This window comes from Thalassophryne amazonica, chromosome 1 (assembly GCF_902500255.1).
Source record: "Thalassophryne amazonica chromosome 1, fThaAma1.1, whole genome shotgun sequence".
Lineage (NCBI taxonomy): Eukaryota > Metazoa > Chordata > Actinopteri > Batrachoidiformes > Batrachoididae > Thalassophryne > Thalassophryne amazonica.
The window spans coordinates 101,832,687-101,853,020 of NC_047103.1; the positions used below are offsets into that span (position 1 = coordinate 101,832,687).

At 42.5% G+C, this 20,334-nt stretch overlaps 1 protein-coding gene across 2 annotated transcripts in view; it reads right to left on the minus strand.

Annotated features, from left to right (window-relative positions):
* Window positions 1–545: 545 nt before the first annotated feature.
* lancl2 (LanC lantibiotic synthetase component C-like 2 (bacterial)) overlaps window positions 546–20,334 on the minus strand; it is a 170,497-nt gene continuing 150,708 nt past the window's right edge. For both annotated transcript variants that reach the window (XM_034173032.1, XM_034173042.1), the window contains 2 exons: window positions 11,202–11,274; window positions 546–831 (listed from right to left, as the gene is read on the minus strand). In XM_034173032.1, coding sequence (XP_034028923.1) covers window positions 755–831; window positions 11,202–11,274 — 150 coding nt within the window. In that variant the 3' untranslated portion in view covers window positions 546–754. The remainder of the gene's footprint in view (window positions 832–11,201; window positions 11,275–20,334) is intronic.

A 20,334-nucleotide genomic window follows, 5' to 3' on the forward strand; every position in this document is an offset into this window, starting at 1 on the left:
TTTGATGAAAATAAGTGGAACTAGCAAATTGACAGACTGTCACCCTGGTGATGGAGCATGGTAACACACAGTGGAAGATAAAATGTGTCTGATGCTGAGCTCTTACAGGTTCTGTGAACATTCACTGGCCACCACTTAGAGAATGTTCTGGGTGGTTTGGGTTGTGCTGCTTCACAAACGTCACAGATCTGTCAAAAGTTACACAAAACTTTACTACTTTATTACAGAACACACAAATGTGTTTGTGACACACACACACACACACACACACACACACACACACACACACACACACACACACACACACACACACACACACACACACACACACACACACACACACACACACACACACACACACACACACACACACACACACACACACACACACACACAAACTGAGAAGGAAATCACTGCAATAACAGGATGTGAGGCGGCGGGAACATGCGGAGAAACACCAGCACACACACACACACACCCTCTTCAGTGGATCAGTCAGTTGCTTTGTGTGTTGGCTGGCTGCGGGGCGCGAGGACACCAAATATATCACCAATGACAGGAGGAGGAGGGGGCGGCTTCAAAGACAACATTCAGGAACCCAAACCTTGCTTGAGAATCATCTTCTCATCAGCTCTTTGTGAAAAACAACAAATCCACGGAATCTTACAACAAACAGTCCGGTGACAACTCATGACCAAGTGTGACTGAAGTTGTCGTCCTCCTTCAGTATCCTCCAGTCTCATCTCCTCGCAGGTTAAAGTTCAAAAGCAGGGAAACAGGACAGCTCAGGGTTTGCCATCTCTGTAAGGTAGTAGATGGTTCCTGCCATACCTGAGTACACACACAGTTACATCACTGCACACAACAACTCTGATTGTTACACACCACATACAACAAAGTTAACTGAGAAACAAAGTTGGACATTAGTAACAGTAATAGAAGAAATAAATAACTGTTCTACTATATTTTGAAAGGAAAGCAAACATTCAAAAACTAGTACAAAAATACCAGGAAAAGTGTGTACAGTTAACAAAATAGATTAGTACTCAGCACTGCTATACCAAGGGTTTAGTCCTTCCACGTATTTATATCAAAACATATTGCAACACTTCAACCACACAATACCAAGTATGATGAGGTTTTATGACATCTATTATATTTCAGGAGAAATAAACAGTTGCCACTAGGACCCTGCGATTAAGCAACAAGGCATCAAAAGCACCTGATAGGCATTTCTGTCTTTAATGCCATGGTTGCATGTTAAAAGCTGTCAACATGTCCCAAAAGAGGAGGTTCATGAGACCAGCACGCAAAATATCAGCACTGAACATGGTGTCATTTTTATGGAGTTACTTACAGAAATTGTGTGTACCCACTGAATTACTAATTACCTTCTACAATGAAGTTGAACTAAAATAATATAGCTAAACGGGTTGAATAAAAATGTCACATAAACCATTTAGGGATGACAATAGATCCATTCTCAGCTCACCTAAGTAACTGGACAAACTAAATGTAAGGATTATTCATTCACGCATATTCTATACCTCCTTACTCCAATTAAGGGTGTATTTTGCCTGTGTATTTTATGTATACCCAGTATACCTGAGAAATGTGAAGTTAGCGACACCAGCAACCATAGTCAAATGTCTTCCGGGGGCCAGAGCAGGCGACATTGAAGGAAATTTGAAACTGCTGGCTAAGGCTAAGTGTAAATTTGGTAAGATTGTAATTCACGTCGGCAGTAATGACACCCGGTTACGCCAATCGGAGGTCACTAAAATTAATACTGAATCGGTGTGCAACTTTGCAAAAACAATGTCGGACTCTGTAGTTTTCTCTGGGCCCCTCCCCAATCGGACCGGGAGTGACATGTTTAGCCGCATGTTCTCCTTGAATTGCTGGCTGTCTGAGTGGTGTCCAAAAAAATGAGGTGGGCTTCATAGATAATTGGCAAAGCTTCTGGGGAAAACCTGGTCTTGTTAGGAGAGACGGCATCCATCCCACTTTGGATGGAGCAGCTCTCGCTGTAGTCTTACACACCTCTCTGCAGCTTCTCCCCCCCTGCCATCCCCTCATTACCCCATCCCCGTAGAGACGGTGCCTGCTCCTAGACCACCAATAACCAGTAAAAATCTATTTAAGCATAAAAATTCAAAAAGAAAAAATAATATAGCACCTTCAACTGCACCACAGACTAAAACAGTTAAATGTGGTCTATTAAACATTAGGTCTCTCTCTTCTAAGTCCCTGTTAGTAAATGATATAATAATTGATCAACATATTGATTTATTCTGCCTTACAGAAACCTGGTTACAGCAGGATGATTATGTTAGTTTAAATGAGTCAACACCCCCGAGTCACACTAACTGTCAGAATGCTCATAGCACGGGTCAAGGAGGAAGATTAGCAGCAATCTTCCACTCCAGCTTATTAATTAATCAAAGACCCAGACAGAGCTTTAATTCATTTGAAAGCTTGACTCTTAGTCTTGTCCATCCAAATTGGAAGTCTCAAAAACCAGTTTTATTTGTTGTTATCTATCGTCCACCTGGTCGTTACTGTGAGTTTCTCTGTGAATTTTCAGACCATTTGTCTGACTTAGTGCTTAGCTCAGATAAGATAATTATAGTGGGTGATTTTAACATCCACATAGATGCTGAGAATGACAGCCTCAACACTGCATTTAATCGATTATTAGATTCAGTTGGCTTTGCTCAAAATGTAAATGAGCCCACCCACCATTTTAACCGCACTTTAGATCTTGTTCTGACATATGGCATAGAAATTGAAGACTTAACAGTATTCCCTGAAAGCCCCCTGTTGTCTGATCATTTCTTAATAACATTTACATTTACTTTAATGGACTACCCAGCAGTGGGGAATAAGTTTCATTGCAGTAGAAGTCTTTCTGAAAGCGCTGTAACTAGGTTTAAGGATATGATTCCTTCTTTGTTATGTTCTTCAATGCCATATACCAACACAGTGCAGAGTAGCTACCTAAACTCTGTGAGTGAGATAGATTTTCTCGTCAATAGCTTTACATCCTCATTGAGCAAAACTTTGGATGCTGTAGCTCCTCTGAAAAAGAGAGGCTTAAATCAGAAATGCCTGACTCCGTGGTATAACCCACAAACTCGCAGCTTAAAGCAGATAACCCGTAAGCTGGAGAGGAAATGGCATCTCACTAATTTAGAAGATCTTCATTTAGCCTGGAAAAAGAGTCTGTTGCTCTATAAAAAAGCCCTCCGTAAAGCTAGGACATCTTACTGTTCATCACTAACTGAAGAAAAATAAGAACAACCCTAGGTTTCTTTTCAGCACTGTAGCCAGGCTGACAAAGAGTAAGAGCTCTATTGAGCCGAGTATTCCTTTAACTTTAACTAGTAATGACTTCATGACTTTCTTTGCAAATAAAATTTTAACTATTAGAGAAAAAATTATTCATAACCATCCCAAAGACATATATTTATGTTCGGCTGCCTTCAGTAATGCTGGTATTTGGCTAGACTCTTTCTCTCCGATTGTTCTGTCTGAGTTATTTTCATTAGTTACTTCCTCCAAACCATCAACATGTCTATTAGACCCCATTCCTACCAGGCTGCTCAAGGAAGCCCTACCATTAGTAAATGCTTCAATCTTAAATATGATCTATCTTTATTAGTTGGCTATGTACCACAGGCTTTTAAGGTGGCAGTAATTAAACCATTACTTAAAAAGTCATCACTTGACCCAGCTATCTTAGCTAATTATAGGCCAATCTCCAACCTTCCTTTTCTCTCAAAAATTCTTGAAAGTGTAGTTGTAAAACAGCTAACTGATCATCTGCAGAGGAATGATCTATTTGAAGAGTTTCAGTCAGGTTACAGAATTTATCATAGTACAGAAACAGCATTTGTGAAAGTTACAAATGATCTTATGGCCTCAGACAGTGGACACATCTCTGTGCTTGTCCTGTTAGACCTCAGTGCACCTTTTGATACTGTTGACCATAAAATTTTATTACAGAGATTAGAGCATGCCATAGGTATTAAAGGCACTGCGCTGCAGTGGTTTGAATCATATTTATCTAATAGATTACAATTTGTTCATGTAAATGGGGAGTCTTCTTCACAGACTAAGGTTAATTATGGAGTTCCACAAGGTTCTGTGCTAGGACCAATTTTATTCACTTTATACATGCTTCCCTTAGGCAGTGTTATTAGAAAGCATTGCTTAAATTTTCATTGTTACGCAGATGATACCCAGTTTTATCTATCCATGAAGCCAGAGAACACACACCAATTAGTTAAACTGCAGGAATGTCTTTCAGACATAAAGACATGGATGACCTCTAATTTCCTGCTTTTAAATTCAGATAAAACTGAAGTTATTGTACTTGGCCCCACAAATCTTAGAAACATGGTGTCTAACCAGATCCTTACTCTGGATGGCATTACCCTGACCTCCAGTAATACTGTGAGAAATCTTGGAGTCATTTTTGATCAGGATATGTCCTTCAATGCGCATATTAAGCAAATATGTAGGACTGCTTTTTTGCATTTGTGCAATATCTCTAAAATTAGAAAGGTCTTGTCTCAGAGTGATGCTGAAAAGCTAATTCATGCATTTATTTCTTCTAGGCTGGACTACTGTAATTCATTATTATCAGGTTGTCCTAAAAGTTCCCTGAAAAGCCTTCAGTTAATTCAAAATGCTGCAGCTAGAGTACTGACGGGGACTAGATGGAGAGAGCATATTTCACCCATATTGGCCTCTCTTCATTGGCTCCCTGTTAATTCCAGAATAGAATTTAAAATTCTTCTTCTTACTTATAAGGTTTTGAATAATCAGGTCCCATCTTATCTTAGGGACCTCTTAGTAACATATCACCCCAATAGAGCGCTTCGCTCTCAGACTGCAGGCTTACTTGTAATTCCTAGGGTTTGTAAGAGTAGAATGGGAGGCAGAGCCTTCAGCTTTCAGGCTCCTCTCCTGTGGAACCAGCTCCCAATTCCGATTAGGGAGACAGACACCCTCTCTACTTTTAAGATTAAGCTTAAAACTTTCCTTTTTGAAAAAGCTTATAGTTAGGGCTGGATCAGGTGACCCTGAACCATCCCTTAGTTATGCTGCTATAGAGTTAGACTGATGGGGGGTTCCCATGATGCACCCAGTGTTTCTTTTTCACCTCTTTTTACTCTGTATGCGCCACTCTGCTTTTAATCATTAGTGATTGATCTCTGCTCTCTTCCACAGCATGTCTTTTTCCTGATTCTCTCCCCTCAGCCCCAACCAGTCCTAGCAGAAGACTGCCCCTCCCTGAGCCTGGTTCTGCTGGAGGTTTCTTCCTGTTAAAAGGGAGTTTTTCCTTCCCACTGTCGCCAAGTGCTTGCTCATAGAGGGTCGTTTTGACCGTTGGGGTTTTTCTGTAATTATTCTATCGCTTTTGCCTTACAATATAAAGCGCCTTGGGGCAACTGTTTGTTGTGATTTGGCGCTATATAAATAAAATTGATTTGATTTGATACCTTGAGATAACTACTGGGTGAGATGTTTGATGCTCAAATTTAGATCTTTCATTGCTCATTCCTAAACAATCCCTGAGGATACTTACACTTACAGGTGAGCCTTATTACGTCTGCCAAGGATGTAATAAAATGACCTGCGTTTATTTGTCTGTCTGTACATCTGTCTGTTAGCATGATTACCTCAAAACTACTGCATGGATTTTGATGACATTTTCACCACAGATAGATATTAGGCCAAGGAAGAAGGCATTAAATTTTGGAGTTGATCCGGATCTGGATTCTGGATCAGGTTTCACTTTATATACACTTTGAAGGTTTACATCAAAACCACTTAAGGAATTTTGACAACATTTTTAAACACAGATACATATTAGGCCATGGAAGACTCCATAAAATTTTGGAGGTGATCTGGATCTGAATCCGGATTCTTGATAAAGATTTCACTTCATATACGCGTTGAAGGATTACGTCAAAACTACTTCACAGATTTTGAGGAAATTTTCATCACATATACATATTAGGCCATGAAAGACTCCATTAAATTTTGGAGGTGATCCAGATCTAGCTCAAGATTCACATTATGTAGGCTTTGAAGGATTATGTCAAAACTACTTCGTGGATTCCCACCAAATTTTCACCATCAAGGAATCAAGGAAATTTTATTGTCATATGCACAGAACAGAAGAACTTTCCTGCACAATGAAATGTGGCTACTGCATTTAACCCATCCTATTTGCCAGTAGGAGCAGAGGTCGCCATTAGGTGCCCGGGGACCAGCTCCAGATGTACATCCCTGCCTTGGTCAACAGCAGGGCTGAGCAAACCAACACCGACCCATAACAAACAACACACATAACACACAACACATAGGCCGGCCCGGTACATAAAACATATATATGAAGCAAAACACGAGGGAAAAGGAGAAGAAAAAAAACCCTCAAACCTGCATTACACAGCGGCAATGAGGAAAAAAAAATCCCATCAGCACAAAAAACAATAATCACAGAGACAAAACAAGGACACAGGACGACAACCGAGATTTGAAAGGACCAGTTTATCAGAACACTCCGGAAGGCAGCCAGTTTCGGCGCCGTCGACGGCCTTGTTCGACAGTCTGGGGGGGAAGGGAACAGCCCTGCGCAGGCTGAGAAAGTCCTGGACAGTCCACAGTTCACATCAGAGCTGGAGAAGCTGAGGGGAGGGGGGAAGACCAGGGAGCGAGGCATAAGAGTGTTGTTCTTCTGAGGAGGTATCTTATCACAGCGACCTTGAAGTGCAGCTGTATTTGGGGAAGCCAAATGAATAGCCAGATTAACAGACGCCTGAAAGATTCCACAGTTCTGAGAACAGCGTGGCTCTCAATGCATCTGAAATGTAGAATGTGGTCTTCACAGACGGTCATAGCGGCTTTCCAGGGTTGCAATCTTCCTAGAGATGTCATCCAATGCGTGGTTAACCCCTGGGACCACTGGGACCACAGTCACAAAGATTACATTAGTAACACATGATGCTGTCATGGTTTAAAATCCTGCAGGGCAGCAAGGTCCCCCTGCTCAAGCCAGCACATGTCCAGGCCCGTTTGAAGTTCACCAGTGACCATCTGGATGATCCAGAGGAGGCATGGGAGAAGGTCATGTGGTCAGATGAGACCAGAATAGAGCTTTTTGGAATTAACTCCACTTACCATGTTTAGAGGATGAGAACAACCCCAAGAAAACCATCCCAACCATGAATCATGGGGGTGGAAACATCATACTCTGTGGGTGCTCTTCTGCAAAGGGGACAGGACGACTGCACCGTATTGAAGGGAGGATGGATGGGGTCATGTATTGTGAGATTTAGGCAAACAACCTCCTTCCCTCAGTAAGAGAATTGAAGATGGGTCATGGCTGGGTCTTCCAGCATGACAATGACCCCAAACACACAGCCAGGGCAACTAAGGAGGGGCTCCGTAAGAAGCATTTCAAGGTCCTGGAGTGGCCTGGCCAGTCTCCAGACCTGAACTCAATAGACAATCTTTAGAGGGAGCTGGAACTCCAAACCTGAAAGATCTAGAGAAGATCTGTATGGAGGAGTGGACCAAAATCCCTGCTGCAGTGTGTGAAAACCTGGTGAAAATCTACAAGAAACGTTTGACCTCTGTAATTGCAAACAAAGGCTACTGTACCAAATATTAACATTGATTTTCACACGTGTTCAAATACTTATTTGCAGCAGTAACATACAAATAAATTATTTAAAAAAATCATACATTGTGATTTCCGGATTTTTTTTTTTTTTTTTTTTAGATTATGTCTCTCACAGTGGACATACACCTAAGATGAAAATTTCAGACCCCTCCATGATTTCTAATTGGGGGAACTTGCAAAACTGCAGGGTGTTCAAATACTTATTTTCCTCACTGTACTTATTGAACTGCTTATCCATGATCGAGTCACATGGTGAATCAAACTAATTTATAAATAAATAAATTAATTTCTTTGTGCACCAGAGTTTTTAAAATGGCCGGCATACGCATGCTAAATTGTCAAGGTGTGACAGGGCCTTAAGAAACAGGACACAATTTGTGAAGATGGGGGCATATCACAATCAAGATGTTTGGACATTATTTGTGGTGTCCCCCAGGGGTCAGTGTTAGGTCCGAAACTTTTCATCATCCACATCAATGACTTATGTAAGGTATCGCAAATACTGAAATTAATTTTATTTTCAGAGAACACAAATATTTTGAGTTCTGGTCAGAACTTATAGCAATTTTTAGACACACTTCAGAATTTGGCAAAATGAAATTATAGTTTGACCTAAATAATTTATCACTAAATTTGAACAAAACTAAATTTATGGTGTTTGGTTGCAGCAGAATGAATGGATGAATATGAATGAATATTCAGATAAGACAGAGTACATGTGTGTAAATAAGAGGGAGCCCACTGAAATAGTGCAGTTACAAGGAGTAGTAGTGAAAGTAGTGGTGTTTAGATGAGTTTAAATACTTGGGGTCAACTGTCCAAAGTAATGGACAGTGTGGTAGAGAGGTGAAGAAGAGAGTGCAGGCAGGGTGGAGTGGGTGGAGAAAGGTGGCAGGAGTGATTTGTGACTGAAGAATATCTGCAAGAGTGAAGGAGAAAGTCTACAAGACAGTAGTGAGACCAGCTATATTGTACATCTAAAGGCCCTGTCCCACTGGCGTTTAGGAGGATTTGCACATGAAATGAGGAGACAAAAGCTGAGCGTCCGCAACAAAGGTGGGCGGAAATGACAAATGTCCCGGGGTGGATCAGCGAATACATGAGGAAGAAAAGCGGATATAACAGGGAACAGAAGCGAAGGCGACCGCGGAGGCGGCCCCATGAGGGGCACAGCGGCCGTGAAGCACTCGCTTCATCCGTGCCCACTCTGTCTGCATTAGAGGATGACATTTTTCGGGAATTCCCGTGGGTTACGTGATTACTACGGGATTCCCGCGGGATGGGAGTCAAAATTTTATCAATCCCGTGATTGGGATGGGACGGGAATAAAAATGAACGGGAGCGGGCAGGAGCGGGAATGCCAAAAATAGATGATGATTTTCATCTATTTAATGCCGCGTTCACACCGGGTGCGATCAGACGCTACAAATTTGCGGGGGTCGCGTTGTGACTGACGCGTCTCCTTCGCCCGGTGTGTCGCTCTGCTTTTGCTGCGAAAATTCGCCCCGGTGCATCATCAAATAGGAGGAGCTTCCATTCCGCTCGCCGACTCTGGTTGTCAGTCAAGTTAACATGATGGACCTTGATCACACGGAGCGAGTTGTGAAAAGCTCCCAATACAGAGAGTATCATTATTTGCTGCAGGAGCTGCGTCTGGATGACGGTTGCTTTCAGCGGTCCTTCCGCCTCTGCAGGACCCAGTTTGAGGACCAACTGTCCCGTTCACGCGCGCACATGTAAACAAAATAAATAAATAAATAAATAAATAAACTCCGCTGCTTGCTGTAGCTCGCTCTTCCACCAAAAACTCTGTCATAATTGTGTTTAGAAACCAGTCATCATTTGTTCTATTATACATCTGTGTAGTTAATAAGTAAAATAATCTCCATTCGCTTGCGCGCGCACGTAACATAAAAAGAAAAAGAAACTCCACTCCTGCGGGGCTGCTGCTCGCTCCAAAAACTCTGTCATAATTGTGAAATAAAGGACAAAAGAGACATAAGTCCTGCTCACAGGCTGCTACCAGCGACAGGACATGTTCACATCTTCAGTCAAACTCCAGACATCTCCACATCATATATTCAGTCCCTGATTGATCATCATGGCGCGAGACATACGGGAGTGGGATGGGAGTGGGACTGATTTTGAGTGGGAGCGGGATGGGACTGGGAGTCATCTTTACAGGAGTGGGACAGGATGGGATTTATTTTTTTACTCCAGTCCAGGATTGGGACAGGATGGGATTTTTTTCTGGGAGCGGGATGGGACGGGAGTGAAAATCCACTTCCGTGTCATGCTCTAGTCTGCATGCGCGACATACCATTTGCGACCGTGATGTGGCCGTGCTGGGCACGCGTCATATCTGTTTTGCACGCTGTCCCGGTCCGCCGCCAAGCCGCGCCAACCCGTCAGTTGCGGATATCAGCGGATGACGGGATATGCAGCGCGTTGATTGTGTATGTCCTGCGTATGTCTTCAGGCAGTGATGCAGATCTCATCCGCAGCAGGATGTTTGAGCCGCTTAAAAATCCTGGCTGCGGACATGTGTGCCTCTGCGGATGATCACGGACGTGTTCGGATGGCAGCCGACTCATACAGGAATGTTACACGGTTATTGCGATTGTTTGGCGGATGTGGGCCACTTTTGTGCGCATTCCATCTGCAAATCCTCCTAAACGCCAGTGGAACAGGGCCCTTAGAGACAGTGGCACTAACAAAAAGACAGGAGGCAGAGCTGGACGTGGCAGAACTGAAGATGTTGCGACTCTATCTGGAAGTTAGGAGAATGGACAGGTTTAGGAATGAATGTATCAAAGGGACAGGTCAGGTGGGACGGTTTGGAGACAAAGTCAGAGAGGTGAGATTGAGATGGTTTGGACATGTGCAGAGGAGTGATCCAGGGTATATAGGAAGAAAGATGCTGAGGATGGAGTCAAAAAGCAGGAGGAGAAGGGGAAGAGGTTTATGAAACAGAGGAAGATCATTTTAAAAAGATAAACCTGCATGTTTACCTATGTATGGACATTGTTGTCTTTTCAGTGCCAACAAGAATTGGTTTACTGGGTGTTTTTAGCTTGCCTTGTGCCATTATGTAGCCAATTACTCTGTGAGGGTGTTGGCGTTCAAAACCCATACTGTGCCGATTAATTTCACTTTTGTCGAGAAAGAAAAGATGAACTCCTAAAAATAGAGGCAAAATTGAAACATGCCAAATGTCTCTTGGAAGGACATGATAAAAATGTAACAACCATTATTAGGTCATTTCATTTCTACATAAAAGCTTTTTGATTGAGGTAATTTTTCCCCTTGTCATTTATTCTTCACAAGTCCAGTGGAAAGGAATTCTAAACTCTAAACAAGCACAGACAAAATTACTGCTCTGTCACTGATACTTGGTGGACTCAGTTTTCACAAATTACTTTGACTGAAAATATAGATCTGTGGGAAGGGAGCAAAAAGGTCAGTGCAAAATATTTGGTAATGAACAGTGAAAATACTGTACCTTCAAAAAGAGAGTAGGGTCTGTCTGGGATGCGACAGCCGTGACTCCCGTACTCCAAACACCATTCAGCAAACTGAAAATAAAACAGCAAATTCACATCTACAAAATTCCATACAGTATCACTGATGTGAGGAGCAAACAGTTATGCTTGTGTGAATTGCTGCTGTGTCACACACAGTCCCTCTTTTAATGGTGGGAACCATAGGATGAGGCGATACGCGCAGAGAGTCTGTGGGAGTAGCCCGACTCACCCACAGTGGCATCATTCATAACTCATTTATATATGAGAAGAAAAAAGAATACAAATTGTATACAAAACGCACACAATGTACAATACATCATCACTAACTAAAAACACTTAAACACAGTTTTACAATAACTGTCATAGTTTTTTTTTTTAAAAATTACATACCACATTATTACCACATATGCTGGTATACATCTCCATAAAGTAGTTAGCCTAACCCAAAAACTGAATTCACTGACATTTAGTCTGCATCTATCAGCTTGGACATTGGGTTTTTGGCCTCAGTCTATATTACATGTAGACGTTCTCCAGATTCTCTGAATCTTCTGATTATATTATGGACTGTAGATGATGGAATCCCTAAATTCCTTGTAATTGAACACTGAGAAACATTGTTCTTAAACTGTTGGACTATTTTTTCATGCAGTTGTTCACAAAGTGGTGATCCTTGCCCCATCTTTGCTTGTGAATGGCTGACCCTTTTGGGGATGCTCCTTTTATACCCAATCATGACACTCACCTGTTTCCAGTTAACCTGTTCACCGGCGGAATGTTCCAAACAGGTGTTATTTGAGCATTCATGAACTTTCCCAGTCTTTTGTTGCCCCTGTCCTAGCTTTCTTGAAATGTGTTGTGGGCATCCATTTCAAAATGAGCAAATATTTGCACAAAAAAAAAAAGAGAAAAGAAATTCTATCAGTTTGAACATTAAATATCTTGTGGTGTATTCAATTAAATATAGGTTGAAGAGGATTTGCAAATCAGTGTATTCTGTTTTTATTTCCATTTCACACAACATCCCAAATTCATTGGGATTGGGCTTGTACTTGTCACACTATTTGCCTTGGCAGAAAAATGACAATTTATCAGTAACTAGTACACCAGATCCCTTTAATTTTTTTAGAGCATCTATAACCTTCCCTTTCATATAGCAATCATTAAGTGGATTTTTACTACCTATACACATCATCTTACATTCATTAAAATCTTCTAACCATTCACTTGACCACAGCATTAATTTAATAAAATACAGTGCAAACAGTGCGCACTGAATAGACTCTGCATCAGTTATCAATAATACTGGGGCAGGTTCATCCAGGAGTCCGAATACGAATCACACCCCGATTCATAACAATGATGGAATAATGTCTGCAAACAATCCTAAAACACCCAGATTGCAAATTTCCACAGGAATGTCAGTGCTGGAAACTAACATAAAATTTTAATTAATGATAATAATAATAATAATAATAATATCAGCTGTAATTCTTCCTTTATTTGTAGAAACAGAATAGGTGCAACCAAATTCAGTAACTGTTAGAGCAAGAATGTTGTCCACTGATTCCCAGCAGACATCCTTATATCTGTCCATTTCAGATGGGCAGCCTCACTGTGTGGATGCATGAAAGAAATCTGCACTTCACCATGAGTCTAATAATGAAATGTTGATTGAAAATTATTTGTCCCACAGGTAGAAACAAACAGGATCTGACAGAATCCAATTTTCATCAAAATGAATCCTTTCTTTCAATTGCCACAAGGACTTTGTATTCACGAGTAGTAGTTGTCATGCATCTAGCTTCAGAAGCTTCATACAAACAGGGTCAAGGTCTGCCATCATTCCTGCTGAAATCAAAACGGGTTCTCAACATCGTCTTGTCTCAAATGAAGTCCAGGGTTGTCATTCACCATCAATATAGCTTCATCCTATCCCTTTTGTTTCTCCCCTGTTCTGATGGGTCCGCCATTTCTCGCTCTGTATCCTCGTCGTGATGTAATGACTCAAGCAATCTGTGAATTATGATGTCACACTCCCTCCTTTAAATTGTCTATTTTTTCATTAAATTAATCTTGCACACAGGACTTAACTGCTGCTTTGATTTTGTTTTATGAAAAAAAAAATCACTAACGTTTATGCATCAATATAATGGAGAAATCTTAAGTTTTAGGTTCATAGGTCAAACCAAACTGAAACAACAGCCCATGGAAATTTTTTTTTTTTCTAGTTTTTGTACGATTGGATTTCGACCAAGTTTGATCTTTTACTGCAGGTCCTGTGCTACATATGGGAAACTGGTATTTGCTGCCTTGGGCTAACTTGTCCCATAGAATCAGAAAATGCAGCAATTTTGCTGCTGTCTTCACTAGTTTTGGCACTATAGAGGCCTCAAAAGGGCCAAAAACCAATAATCACAAAATTTTTCCCCATTTTATAAGCATCACTCCTCTATAAATGTGCAAGATGGAGAGTTGATATTTGGCGCAATTATAATGTCAATGTGTGTTTAGAAGGAAATCCCACTTTTATATACACATTTTAAACAGAAATGCTACAAATTAAATTTTTCTGTCTTGACATTTTACCAAAAAGTTACCATTTTCAAGTTAATGGTTGACCATGTTGACAGTAATTCAGCACTTTCATATTTGCACCACATAATGTCACAGATGTCAGCATGATGTGGTATGAAAATGGTTTTGGTGCTAAGCTTAGTTTTTTAATTATGAATTTTGTCTTAAGCTTTCATGTCGAGCTGAACTTACCACTATTTTCAATATCACACACACACACACACACACACACACACACACACACACACACACACACACACACACACACACACACACACACACACACACACACACACACACACACACACACACACACACACACACACACACAAAAACTACTACTCACCAGTCTTTTCTTGGCATGAGCATTTTTGGGATCTGCCCAGACATGTTGCTACTTTCATATCCAGATAAATACATCTTCTCATGATGCAAACAAATGGAGTTTATCTAATCCAGTTGTACTCCAGACCGCCAAACCAATAACGCCTTGCCCTCACTGGTAAGATCATTGTTGTAAAGTATCCCAGTTTTCCTAGCCCAAGTGGTTTTGTGGCATTCATCATGTAAAGTACTTCCCAGATCACACGGAGGTAAATCCTGGCACTCCATGTCTCTATCCGACTTGCAGCAGCTAAGACAACCCAACTTACCTTCACCTTTTTATAATTACCTGACTTGCATAATAATTTTCCAAAGCAGGTTCAGACAAATTTTAATTGTGTCATCATGATCAAATTATGATGTCTATTTAAGGAAAGAGACAATGTCAGAACAAATCAAAGAATGGCCTTTTGATATATACAGTGGAATGTAAAAATGTGGGCACACCTGACAATTTTCATGATTTTCTTTATAACTCATTGGTTGTCTGGATCACAAATTTCAGTTAAATATATCATATAGCAGACAAACACAGTGATATTTAAGAAGTGAAATGAAGTTTCTAGTATTTATATAAAAAGTGTGCAATAATTATTTAAACAAAATTGGGCATTGCATAAATTTGGGCACCCTTGTCATGTTATTGATTTGAATACATTTAGCACTAATTATTGGAACACAAACGTTATATGGCTGGGGGGGCCTGGCTGCCGGTTTGTTTGTCTTTTGGTTTCCTCCCAGGTGGCGTGCATTTGGGACTGAGTGGCTGTGTTGCTGAGGCTGTCAGGACCTCACCCTGATCACCTGCGACTCGTCAGGACTCACAGCTGTGGTGCATCTGGATGGATTGGAACATGTTGGCATTTAAGACTGGAGTGCACAGTGTGTATTTGCCAGAGACTCGACCTTGTGACCAGACGGGTGAGATCGTCGTCTCGGGAGCCATCTCATCAGCAGCGGATGCTGAGAACGTCCAGGTTTGATGCACAGTCTGTGAAAGAGGAGGGGGTGAGGTCTCACGCTCGTCAGCACACTTCCTGAGGTACGTTAGATTTTGTGACTAACAGTTATACAGTCAGTAAATGTGGTGTCCCTCACACCTTATTGTGTTGAGCTGTTTGTTAGTCATGTATCAGCTTCCACTGCAGTGGAGTTTTGTGAACGGGAGGTTCCATGCCTGCAGGTTGGGAAGCTGATCAGTAATCAAGCCAGGAAGTGTTTGCTGTTTGTACACCCTTAAGTGTTCTGTGTGTAGAGTGTGGACTCACATAATGGTTCCTTCTTTCACAGACTCGGTTGTTGCGGCCACCTGGGGGGTGTCGGCGGGGTCCTTGGGTCCGAAACAGCTTCTGGCTCCGGACCGTTAGCGCTGCTGGGAGCGCACCACGCCAGGCCGCACCTTTTTATTATATTTCACTGTTATGTATTAAATTCAGTTAGCCTTTGTACCGTGCTCTGCTTATTTCATACTGGGTCCTTCAAACGCTGGTCGGTTCTCCGAGCTGCGTCCGACACATAACAGTAGTCTCTGGCCAAACATCACGGACCCAGCGTTAGCAGAGACGGTAACGCGCCGGGAAGGCGGCAGCAGACGTTCAGTGGTTATCCGGATCAGTTGCGGGGCTCTCCGCCCGGAAGGTGCGTGTTTGAGACCCATTACTGGATACTGATTTGTGCTCTCTTGCAGCCGTGTTCCTGTGTTTGTGCCTTATCCGTGGGTCGTGGTGGAGTGTGACTGGCGACGGCTTCGCGTCACGCTCCGACCGGATAAGAGGTGTAAACGGGAGCTGCAAGAGTGCGTTTGTAATGGGTTCACGCGCACGGCGGAGCTCTGTTAGCACGGGTCGCTGGGCTTCCTGTGTTACAGTCGTAGCCCCGTTTCCCCGGACAAAGGTAACTACTGCGTCTGTTGTATCAGCTCCGGCGTTATTTAGTTGAGCACATTTTGGTTGTGTGTTGCACTCAGCTGCGCACATAAGAGCAGCTCGTTTGTTTTTTCTGTCGCCAAAGGGTTTTTTTTTTGTTTTTAGCACTCTGGCTCCCCCTTGTGGTGACTGAATCACGTTACCGTCAAGCTCTTGAGTAGGAACAGGTGTGTTCCATTTGGTTGAGCTTGACGGTATAACTCAATGATTTGTTTTGTGTTAGTTCATTTTGTGTGGGTGTTTGAGTTGGTTTTTGTGTGGGTTTTTTTTGTTGTCCACTATTTGTCTGGGGGTGTGACCCTGTAGCCTTTGCAAAAAAAAAAAAAAAAAAAAAAAAAAAAGGGACCCAAACAACTGTGTGTTGGTCTGTTTGTTTTTTCTTTTGTTTCTTTTTGTTTCACGTCCCCAGGGTTGGATGGAACGGTCCCCTGGGGGGGTGATGGGGTTGGTACTTGGGTTGTTTTTTCTTTTTGTTTTTTGTTATGCCCTCTCTTCTCCTCTGACTCCAGCCGGGTGTGCCGTAGTGTCGGCATTGCTGGAGGGGTGCAGTTAGGTTGTGCTGGGCGTTTCCCAGGTGGCCTCTGCACCCGGGAGGGGAGGGGGGGTTTGGGGTATTTCTTGTTCCCCCCCCCCCCAGTTTCCGCCCTCAGGGTTTGACTGTGGTGTCCTCTGGGGGGGAAAGGGCGTTGGGTCCATCTAGCCGTGGACGGCCGGGGCTGGGTCCATTAGTCATGAGGGGAGGCGTCTCCTGGGGTTGACGAGTGGTCCTCTGGGAGGCGCTGGTAGTCCCCGTGGGTGACGTTGGATCCCAGAGGGACCTCGGCCGTGGTTATTACTCCTGGAGCTGGCGGGTGGCCCTCTGGGGGGTGTTGGTCCCTGCGTGTCGTTTGGGGGGGAGGAGGGGGGGAGGGTATTTTGGCATTTTTGTTTGAGCTCACATTTGGGTTTTTCTTTTCTCCCCTTCCCTAGGGTTTGATGGAACGGTCCTCTGGGGGGTGGGGGCGGGTGTGTTTTAGTATTTTTGTTTGTAGGCTTGGGTTGGGTTGTTTTTCCTTTCTCCCCTTCCCTGGGGTTTGATGGGACGGTCCCCTGGGGAGGGGGGGGGGGGGGTGTTTTGGTTGTTTTGTTTTATGACTAATCACATGTTTGGTTAAAGGCTGACCGCACAGGTGTAGGAACTCCTGGCCACACCTGTGCTAAGACTGTCAGAAACAAGGGCAAAGATGCAGCCAGTTCAACCAGTCTGTTGGTGGATGAACGCAGACGCGGTTTCCAGCCATGGTCCCTGGAGGGGGGTGTTTCTCCTGGGCCAGGTGTGTGTGGTCGCCGGGAGGCTTCCCGTGAGGGTGGGGTACTGTTATATGGCTGGGGGGCCTGGCTGCCGGTTTGTTTGTCTTTTGGTTTCCTCCCAGGTGGCGTGCATTTGGGACTGAGTGGCTGTGTTGCTGAGGCTGTCAGGACCTCACCCTGATCACCTGCGACTCGTCAGGACTCACAGCTGTGGTGCATCTGCATGGATTGGAACATGTTGGCATTTAAGACTGGAGTGCACAGTGTGTATTTGCCAGAGACTCGACCTTGTGACCAGACGGGTGAGATCGTCGTCTCGGGAGCCATCTCATCAGCAGCGGATGCTGAGAACGTCCAGGTTTGATACACAGTCTGTGAAAGAGGAGGGGGTGAGGTCTCACGCTCGTCAGCACACTTCCTGAGGTACGTTAGATTTTGTGACTAACAGTTATACAGTCAGTAAATGTGGTGTCCCTCACACCTTATTGTGTTGAGCTGTTTGTTAGTCATGTATCAGCTTCCACTGCAGTGGAGTTTTGTGAACGGGAGGTTCCATGCCTGCAGGTTGGGAAGCTGATCAGTAATCAAGCCAGGAAGTGTTTGCTGTTTGTACACCCTTAAGTGTTCTGTGTGTAGAGTGTGGACTCACATAATGGTTCCTTCTTTCACAGACTCGGTTGTTGCGGCCACCTGGGGGGTGTCGGCGGGGTCCTTGGGTCCGAAACAGCTTCTGGCTCCGGACCGTTAGCGCTGCTGGGAGCGCACCACGCCAGGCCGCACCTTTTTATTATATTTCACTGTTATGTATTAAATTCAGTTAGCCTTTGTACCGTGCTCTGCTTATTTCATACTGGGTCCTTCAAACGCTGGTCGGTTCTCCGAGCTGCGTCCGACACATAACAACAAAATTGGTTTGGTAAGGTCACTGACCCTTGACCTCCTTACACAGGTGAATCCAATCATGAGAAACGGGAATTTAAGGTGGTCATTTGCAAATGTTTCCCCTCTTTGCATCTCTTCTAATGATTTGCAACATGGGAGCCTCTAAAAACTGTCAAATGACCTGAAAACAAAGATTGTTCAACATTGTGGTTTAGGGGAAGGATACAAAAAGCTATCTCAGAGATTTCAGTTGTCAGTTTCCACTGTGAGTAAAGGATGGTGAGAACAGTCATAGTCAACCCACAGACCTGCTCCAAAGACCTATAACATGATCTTGCTGCAGATAGTGTCTCTGTGCATCGTTCAACTATAGAGCGCACTATGCACAAGGAGATGCTGGATGATGCTGTAATGCAGAGGAAGCCTTTTCTATGTACAGGGCACAAACAGAGTTGCTTAAGGTATGCTAAAGCACATTTAGACAAGCCAGCATCATTTTGGAATAAGGTGCTGTGGACTGATGAAACTAAAATAGAGTTATTTGGACATAACTATGGCGGTATGCATGGCTGAAAAAGACCACAGCATTCCAAGAAAAACACTTGCTATCTACAGTAAAATTCGGAGGTGGTTCCATCATGCTGTGTGGCTGTGTGGCCAGTGCAGGTCCTGGGAATCTTGTTAAAGTTGAGGGTCACATGGATTCCAGTCAATATCAGCAGATTCTTGAGAACAATGTTCATGAATCAGTGACAAAGTTGAAGTTGCACCGGGGCTGGATCTTTCAACAAGACAACGACCCTAAACACTGCTCAAAATCTACTAAGGCTTTCATGCAGAGGAACAAGTGCAATGTCCTGGAATGGCCATCTCAGTCCACAGACCTGAATATTATTGAAAATCTATGGTGTGATTTTAAGTGGGCTGTCCATGCTCAGAAACCAACAAACCTGAGATGTTTTGAAAAGAAGAATGGTCCAAAATACCTTCAACCAGAATCCAGACTCTCATTGGAAGCTATAGGAAGCGTTTAGAGGCTGTTATTTCTGCAAAAGGATCTACTAAATACTGATGTATTTTTTCTGTTGGGGTGCCCAAATTTATGCACCTGCCTAATTTTTTTTAATAGAATTATTGCACACTTTCTGTAAATCCTAAAAACTTCACTTCACTTCTCAAATATCAGTGTGTTTGTCTGCTATATGACATATTTAACTGAAATTTCTGATCCAGACAGCCAATGATTTATAAAGGAAAATCATGAAAATTATCAGGGGTGCTCAAACTTTTACATACAACTGCAGCTGGACTTGCAGTTATTTTCCAAAGCAAGTTCAGACAAATTGGAATTATGATGACTTTATAGCTACTTTTATAGAGAGACATGTCAGAACAAATCAGAGAATCACAAAATTCATTGAAATATATATATATATATATATATATATATATATATATATATAAGCAATTATTACTGATATAAATCAAGAAATTTTTGGAGGGGCAGATAAGTTAATATTGACTTTTATTAAAGATTCATTAACAATGACGACAAGGTCTGGCGATAGTAAGATATGAAGATTTTCCGTAAAAATTATTGTCATAAAAATTCATAAATAAAAAACTAAGCTTAGCATCAAAGCTATTTTCAGACCACATTATACTGACATCTGTGACAATATGTGGTGCAAATATGAAAGAGCTGAATTACTGTCAACATGGTCAACCATGACCTTGAAAATGGTCAATTTTTGGTAAAAATTTCAAAAAGATGACAGAGAAAAATTTCATTTGTAGCATTTCTGTTTAAAATGTGTATATAAAAGTTGGATTTCCTTCTAAAAACATATTGACATTATAATTGTTCCAAATATCAACTCTCCATCTTGCAAATTTCTAGAGCAGTAATGCTTAGAAGATGGGAAAGTATTTGCAATTATTGGTTTTCAACCCTTTTGAGGTCTCTATTGTACAAAAACTAGTGACGATAGAAGCAAAATCACTGCATTTTCTGATTCTATGGGAAAGGTTAGCCCTAGGTAGCAAATACCAG